General features: G+C 33.9%; 2 protein-coding genes across 2 annotated transcripts in view; one reads left to right on the top strand and one right to left on the bottom strand.

The window, feature by feature from the left end:
* The first annotated feature begins 2,643 nt into the window (after positions 1-2,643).
* LOC119829172 (sucrose-6-phosphate hydrolase-like) lies at positions 2,644-4,107 on the top strand. Its single transcript, XM_038351574.1, has one exon. The coding sequence runs from the start codon at positions 2,644-2,646 to the stop codon at positions 4,105-4,107; it is 1,464 nt and encodes a 487-aa protein (XP_038207502.1).
* Positions 4,108-4,247: 140 nt separating this feature from the next.
* LOC119829173 (UDP-glucosyltransferase 2-like) overlaps positions 4,248-8,740 on the bottom strand; it is a 9,393-nt gene continuing 4,900 nt past the window's right edge. Inside the window, exons 3-10 of the mRNA XM_038351575.1 lie at positions 8,208-8,310; positions 7,844-8,027; positions 7,199-7,393; positions 6,478-6,700; positions 5,930-6,149; positions 5,110-5,329; positions 4,428-4,599; positions 4,248-4,262 (exon numbers count right to left, since the gene is read on the bottom strand). Coding sequence (XP_038207503.1) covers positions 4,248-4,262; positions 4,428-4,599; positions 5,110-5,329; positions 5,930-6,149; positions 6,478-6,700; positions 7,199-7,393; positions 7,844-8,027; positions 8,208-8,310 — 1,332 coding nt within the window. The remainder of the gene's footprint in view (positions 4,263-4,427; positions 4,600-5,109; positions 5,330-5,929; positions 6,150-6,477; positions 6,701-7,198; positions 7,394-7,843; positions 8,028-8,207; positions 8,311-8,740) is intronic.

An 8,740-nucleotide genomic window follows, 5' to 3' on the forward strand; every position in this document is an offset into this window, starting at 1 on the left:
GTCTATTTAAATATCTCTTTACCACTATGCAACACAGTTTGATATCGTTGATATTAATTGCAGTATTTGCAGAGATCACATATGTAATTACAAAATAATCCAAATATCATGTAACACGAGATTTTCTGAACATAGTTGATCTTAAGTGATATTCAGCCTAATCCATATAAATTACAATAACAAGAAACAATAATTTATTTTCCAAAAAGTTGTATGTTAATGATATTAGGAGGCGATTTGGTTTTATGTCAAATAATTTAATATCTATCGCTTAAAATAGTGAAAAAACGGGAAAATAAAAATCATGAGGAAACCGGCACGTCCAAGAATCAAAAGTTGGTCAGCGTGGTGGATGGCGTGAACCCTCATATGAGGCATGTGTATATGGATGATATAATAACGGAATATCCACTATCAGGCTCAAATGCACACTCCGGCACTTCCACGGTGCAGTAAACCGGCGTGAAATAGTAGCTATATGCTACTGTGTTTTGGTGAAAGGGGTGCTGGAGGCCCGTCCCCTTTTCCTCATCCTTCCCAGTCCATTCCTTCTTTCCAGTCGTGAGTCCTTTCCTTATCTTTATCTCCTTATAAACTGGCACCACATTTTGCAGCGGCACTACCTCTGCGAATATTCTTGGAGGAGGTGGTGATTGCTTACCACCAGGCGAACCACCAGCTCAGTTGCCCGCTTGCGGCATTAAAAAAAATATTGTAAAAAAGGTATTTTTTATAAAAATGACACATTAATGAATTGTTAGTTTAGCTATCGATATACCAATTGATATCACCATGTTTGACATTCGTTATAGCCAGTATTCTTTGAAAACAAAAACATTTACATACAAACGACTTATTTATGTATGAAAAGACACATTGTCATTACCCTTGAAATACGAAAAATACATTTGCAAATGATAAGAATTATTTATTAGTACGCAATAACATTCATAATTACATACTAATGCATAATACACAGATAATTTCAAGAAAGGGTGGGTTAAAACTGGAGTATTTTCTCGAGCATTTTAGCATTTTTTACATAGCGTAACGTACTGTGAATGCGAGCCCTTTCTCTACAGCTGGACGATGTAAAACTCAGAGCGAATGGCGTCTGTGCAACTAGAAAGGTCAAGATATATTCGTTTTATTGATCAAAATGCTCATTGAGTACTAATTTAGTGTACCGGCGAATGTGAATTTAAAATGAAAATTTGTATAATTGTAATTTGTAAAAATGCACATCTTATAAGATACTACAAAGATTAACCTTTTTCAAGATTACCTTAACCTTGCGAATCATATTTAGATAACATAAACAATTAAATTATACCATGAAACCTGTACATATATTTTTTTATATATTAAGCCGTCTTGAAATGTTTATGTTTCCTTTCTCTTCATTATATATCAATACTGATAAAACAAAAAATTACCATATTAATGTGTAGTAATAAATATTTTTCTTCGATATAAAACGGGAATTACAAAAACTGCCTCATCACTCATATCGCTATATTATTTCCAGTGATTATATAAAGGCTTAATTACCAGAATCACTAGATCCACAAGAAAAAGGTAACAAAGCATAAACTGTATAAATAGCTATAGTCATAAGAATGACTACGCAATCTCGTCGGAAGAAAGTCCTGCATGAAACAATTGAGAAAAATAAATAATTGCCGCTCCATACCTAACCGCGTAAGTAAATGTAGAGCAAATTGGATACACTATCCGTGAAGAAACCGTCGGTCTATTAAGGGGATTACACTGCTCAATGACCTAGAAGGAAGTGTAGAAATGTATCATGTTGTATCGTAATATATTTGGTGTCGTTTTTGCCTCATTCATGCTTCCTCTCGAATGCAGTAATATGATATATTATTATTATTAGTAGTAAGCAATGTTTATTGTGTATCAATCCATGTTTGGAACACTCAGATAAATTTTAATGGGATCAAATGGGAGCCGCCAACTTTCAATTAAAAAAAAAAGATGAAATCGATTCACCCAGTAAGCACTTATTTGGTAAAAAACACGAAAAAATGCAGTCGAAATAAGAAATTTCTCTTTCTTTGATATCGTTTCCATAAGTAATTGTCAAACTGGTTACTTGCATATTCAAACCTACTTTTAATCTCTATATATCTAGATATTTTTCATATAAACCAAATTACTCTCAATTATGACGAAAGGATAGTGTGAAACAAGGAGGATTAGTACAAATTGGGTTTTTTTTAGTATAACATATTAACGATAATAACGATATTAAAAAAAGTATACAACACAGCAAAAAGAACTTGGCTTGATTTTTTTAAAGTTTGGACCCTTTTCAAATAAAAAGTAATCAACACAATTTTTTTAATTAATGTTCCTGGGTATTATGCATTTTAGCAGTTAATCTTGTAAAAGGAATTTTAAATATGAGGTGTTTTGAGTGAATTGAGCGATGTAATCACCTTAAAGATAAGCCCAAGAGTCATGAGTATCTTTCAAAAATTTATCAATGTCCTGTCTGATAATGCTTTTCAGGAGACATTTTCCAAAGCAAGTGCAAATAAAACACTTGAGATTATATTTATCACTAAATCTTTAAAATTATATAAATAGGAGCCGAATTTGGCGACTGCCATTCAAATAAAAATGGCATATATACAAAATATATTAGTCTTAATCTATTGTCTTGCTACAGTTTATTCGGGGTCAATTAGACACGACAATAGTTCTAAAGTGGAGTTAGAAGCATACATAAAAAGCAAGAAAAATGAAATAAATCCTCGTTATCGACCTCATTATCATGTGTCACCACCTGTGGGCTGGATGAACGATCCCAATGGGTTTTCATATTACAACGGAGAGTTTCATCTTTTCTATCAATTTTATCCATATGATAGCATCTGGGGCCCCATGCATTGGGGCCATGTATCCAGTCCAGATCTAGTTCATTGGAAACAGCTACCGACAGCATTGATACCTGAAGCCGAAATGTGTTTTTCTGGCAGTGCTGTTGTAGATGGCAATACTTTTACACTCATTTACACAGGACGTGAAGTGATTGATGAAGAGCCTTTTTACAAAGAGAGCCAGTTCCTGGCGTTTAGTGAGGATGGTATAAATTTCCACAAATATAAAGGTAACCCCGTTTTGCCATCAAGTGACTCAGCAGATTTTCGCGATCCAAAAGTTTGGAAATATCGTGATAATTGGTATCTTATCCTTGGAAGCAAGACATCAGACGGACGTGGTAAAGTAGTTTTATATTCATCAAAGGATCTCAAAAATTGGGAATTTTTATCTATTATAGGAGAATCTAACGGAGAGATGGGGTATATGTGGGAATGCCCGGACTTCTTTGAGCTAGATGGTAAATTTATTTTATTAATGTCCCCTCAAGGTATGGAGCCTAAAGGTGATCGATATAAAAATACATACCAAACAGGCTACATCATAGGTAGTTTCAGTTATGAAACTTACGAATTTATACCTGAAGTAGAATTTCAAGAACTTGATTTCGGCCACGACTTTTATGCTTCCCAAACATTGGAACACAATGGGAAACGTTACGTTGTTGGATGGTTCAGTATGTGGGAAGTACCTCATCCAGAGGAAATTGATGGATGGGCTGGAGCATTGACTATTATAAGAGAATTAAAATTATCCGGTAACCGTATCATTATGAAACCTGTTGATGAAATGATAAAGTTAAGACAGAATTCTATTATGCATGGATCTCTGTTACGAAATAAAGCACTAAACTTACCCAAGGAATCAGAACTAATTATAAATGGTGATCTTAATGAAGATATTGAACTTTTAATAGAAGGTTCAATGGGTGGTGGTAAGGTTTGGTTGCGATGGGACCACGAAGCTGGTAAAGTAGTTGTCGATAGAGGATCTGATGATATACGGCAAGTAGAATGGGTGCCCAAAAAATCTCATAGCTGGAGGATTTTCTTAGATGCCAGTAGCTTAGAACTATTCTGTGGAGAAGGTGAAGTAGTTTTTAGTAGCAGGATATACCCTGATGGTGAGTGGATCTTATCGAACTTAAGTCCACAATCCTTGTTAGTTGAAGCATATTATTTAGAAAGAGGTGTACCCGTTTAATTGGTTAAGAAGTTTTGTTTATTTTTGTAAATATAGACTAATTTATTTGTCAATATAAGTTTATGTAATACTGCATTATATTTTATTGGAAGTCGATTGATTGAAAAACACGTGTCGAAAATACAATGGAAAGAAACGGTTTAAAATTCTATAACCTAAAATGGGGTTTCTCTTTTTTATACTCATGAAAAGCCCTTTAAAACAGAATCAATTTATATTTAATTTTTCTTAACTTTTTTCCTGATTACTGTTTTACTTTGCTTACATACTAAGCTCTTCGTAATCTTAAATAATAGATACATTACGATAAATGTAAACACCAAAAGGTCAACATATAATTTTTTATATAAAGGAACTTGCAATGCCGGAGATCGCAAGTGCAGTGCACCTTTGGTTTTGACAACGTGCTCAATCCAAAATAGTATCTCGCTTTTTGGACTTAATGGACGATCGTGGTAAATTTTTGACAGTTCTTTTGCTTTTCTTTTATAACTGGAAATAAAAAATTTAACTATTACAATATAACATAGAAAAAATAGTGGAAGCCATTTTTTGGTAATTGTCCAGGAACTTGCATGCAAGTATATTTCATGTTTTTCAACTTTGAATGTGGTAGTCGAGCACGCTTCGGCACGAATTAGGCCAGCTCGCACCGGGGAAGTACCACACCCCCACAGAAGACCGGCGTGAAATAGCATTCTGCTGTGTTTCGTTCGGTGAGTGGGGGAGCCGGAGGCCCATATCCTTTTCCTTGCCTTCCCAGTCCTTTCCTTTATTCCTCTCACCAATCCTTTCTTAATCCTTTCCTAAAAAGTCGGCAATCTATCGGTAAGGTCTATAATGGACCTTATGCCTCTACAAATGTTCATGGGCGGTGGTAGCGCTTACCATCAGGCGACCCACCAGCTCCATTGCCGACTGTGACATAAAAAAAAAAAAAAAAAAAAAACTTTTATAAACTAATTAAATTAATATAAACAAATTAAAATACGATTTACTTACGTAGGATTAGCTGAAACCTCCTTGATTGCTTTGTATAAGTCTGTCACCATATTTTCAGCCAAATTTACAGTCACACCGAAGCCCTTTTGTGTAACAGTTCTCATATTAATATACTGGTCTCCTAGAGTAGGAATACCAATAACTGGTACGCCAAAGTGTATCGCTTCAGTCGTAGACAATTGGCCACCATGGGTTATAAAGAGTTTTAGGTTGGGATGCGCTGAAATCATCAAAGATTTATTAAAACAGATAATATTGACTACTATATTATTTCATACACATAGATATACCTAAGATTACCCCCTACAGCGTCACAAAATCAACTTTAACTTTTAACAATAATAGATAAACATCGATATATCAATATGGTGCTGATAATCTTATCAAGGACATGTTACCTTGAACGTTTAGTAAAATTTGATATAAAACAACAATGAAACATAATATATCGTAATACAACTTGAACATGACGTTCGACTGACGACTCGACGTGACACGGATCACATGAAGTACTTACGAGATACAGTCCTAAGGTATGGGATGCTAAATGAACTGGTATTGGGAACTGGGTAATTTAAATCCTTCTAATATTATAAGTGTGAAAGTTTTTAAGGATGTGTGTGTTTGTTGCTCTTTCACGCAAAAACCACTGAACCAATTGCAATGAAATTTGGTACGTAGATAGCTGGACAACTGAAATAACATGTAGGCAACTTTTTATCCCGATATTCCTACGGGACACGGACTTACGCGGGTAAAACCGCGGGGCGCAGGTAGAATTTTCGTCAAAAATCATACAAAAATTCTATGAAAATCTCACCTAAAATACTTTGCTGGGGTGCCCATTTCACCAGATGAACATTGTCAGGAATATTTTGCATATCGCCTTCAAATTTCCAAATCACTGTTTCCCGTAATTTCGAAAACATAATCACAAGTGAATTTTTCATGTAATCACTCATATACACACTTGGTGTGTGCGAACCCATACTAAAGTAGATAACACCGTACTTGGCTTTGTCCATCAAATGCTGAAGATCCTAAAATAAATATAACCGCATTATCACCTTCTTCATAGAATAACTTCATATTGAGGATAGAATAATATTGAAATTTTCTACAAAATATAATAAAAAATGGCTATGAGTGAAGTCTCGTATCTCAAACACGAATATAATATGAAGCAGTTAAGGATAGGTATATAATATTTACAATTGAAATAATAATATTTTGAGCGTATTGGTTTAGGTTTAGGCTCTAACGTTAACGCAACGAATTTCACAATGTAATAAAAATTTGATTGATTTTTTTTTTATTAATTTTGAGTTTTTTTAAATTTTGATAAATTATAAGAAAACGAATGTATACCAATGGCAATGGTTTCACATTTGCATCTATATGAAAACCAGCGACATATTTGGCATTCTGGGGCAATCTGTATGGCTGGCTGATAGATGGATGGGAGTTTATTAACAGCAAAGATCCGTTATAAATTGCTTCTTCATATGAGGGCATAGTTAGTCCTCGTTTCTTCGCTAGTTTTCTTAGTGATGAATCGAAAATTTCTTTCTCCACTGGTGTGATGAAATATCTAAAATCAAGGCAATCTTAGTCTATTCTTTATAAACTTTTTCAATTTGGCGATGTACCTACTGCTCGCAATTACTGTTAATTTTTTATGGTGGTAAAATATTATGGATTAAAGGATCAATTTCGAAATATGTTTATATGAAGAGTCATAAACAACTCTTGCTCTTGAAATACTATATCTCTTAAAAATACCCCATCCAAATCCGTTATGTAGTTTTAAATATCTAAGTATACATACATACATACGCGGAAAGCGACTTTGCTTTATACTATGTAGTGATTTATAACCTATTGCACTCAAGGATCAGTATAATAATTTTCAAAATCGAGCAAAGTTCACGTGGATAAAGTACAGATAAATTGAAACATCAATTTAATTCCTGCACTGTTCCCAAACCTTCCATCCCCGACTGCAATGTAAGTCACCACTGCTTAATGTAAGAATGAAGTCGGTTGATAATTGTTTATTATGTTAAAAGTCTTTTAAGAAGTAACTTACCTGAATTCAATAGACCGTTTGACAATAGCCCATAACTCTTCAAGCCTCTGCCAAGAGCTAAAAGGAGGTATGTTTGATGAAAATATGTCAGCACTGAATGCTGGGTTTGGAATCTCGTCAACTAAATCCAAGACTTGCCAGTGCGCCTGTGTTGTTGCTAGCCATATCAATGGGCATTTAAATAGTGGAGCAATCCTGAAAGTTCCAGAAAGAGAGGCTATTCAAATTAGCTACAATAAATTACAAATGTTAATGTAAGTTTGTGTCCACGCAAAAACCCATTCTACTTATTTACGTGAAATTTGGTACAAAGATCGTTTGAAACGGGAGAAAGGAGATATGATTGTTTTTATTCCGAAAATCGCAAGGAAACGGAAATTATGCGTTCAACCCCAGGACTGTCTTGATAATGCGGGCGAAGCCGCTTGCGGAGTTACTAATTTCAAAGAGGAAATATTTCTATATTTCGATTTAACTTAAAATCTCAAGTCTCAATTTAGTTAATTCTATCATTAAAGAGTTTAATTATTGTTTATTTTAGACATGCTAATTATATAGGTACTAGCCATGTTTAAAAAAAAATAACCTATGTCTAACCCCAAGATCAATCACAGGCATTTCAGTAAGGCTAATTCAATTAAGTACCCTGCAACAAAATTCGAGAAAAGCCATTCCACAATAACTCCGTCGAACTTCTGATTGGGATCGCTGAAGAACTCAATAATTTCTGGATCTTCAAATACTTGCTTATGCATTTCATGGACAACAGTTATAAAGAACAGAGGATTGGAGCCTTTGCTTACAATATTTTTGATGTTTAGGACATCATCTGAAACATTAATTGATTATTTTATTTTAGCAAAAAAATTATCAAGGATGAAATTATTTTTATCTGGAACGATATCAAATTTGACAAATTTTCGCCCTTTGAACATATGATTAATGAAATACATAAAAACAAACAGTGAAAATTTAAATTGTGTCTATATTAGAATATTTGTCGACTTACCAGTACGATACTTTGAAATTATCTTCATAGATATATCAAGAACATTGATTTCTCGTAAATATGGCACTGGTTTTCTCTTCGGATGTGAAGTTATATGAACAACCTGGAATTTGACATTCTGTGATTACCAAGATCGAACTATCCTATTAATATTATAAATGCGAAAGTTTGTAAGTATGGATGTATGGATGTTTGTTACTCTTTCACGTAAAAACTACTGAACCAATTGCAATGAAATTTGGTACGTAGACAGCTGGATAACTGGAATAACATATAGGCAACTTTTTATTCCGATATTCCTACGGGATACGGACTTACGCGGGTGAAACCGCGGGGCACAGCTAGTTTAAAATATGTGACAGATATATATATATATATATATATATATATATATATATATCTCTCTCTATCGGTTCTATTGCCGCTATGTAATCAATATAGGCTAATTAATACAGGCTAAATACTTAGTCTGGCCATAAATACTGTTACACTTAATTATAAAAAAATATTACATTTGAATTTCGAATCTGTCA

This window comes from Zerene cesonia, chromosome 9 (genome assembly GCF_012273895.1).
Source record: "Zerene cesonia ecotype Mississippi chromosome 9, Zerene_cesonia_1.1, whole genome shotgun sequence".
NCBI classification, from domain to species: Eukaryota; Metazoa; Arthropoda; class Insecta; order Lepidoptera; family Pieridae; genus Zerene; species Zerene cesonia.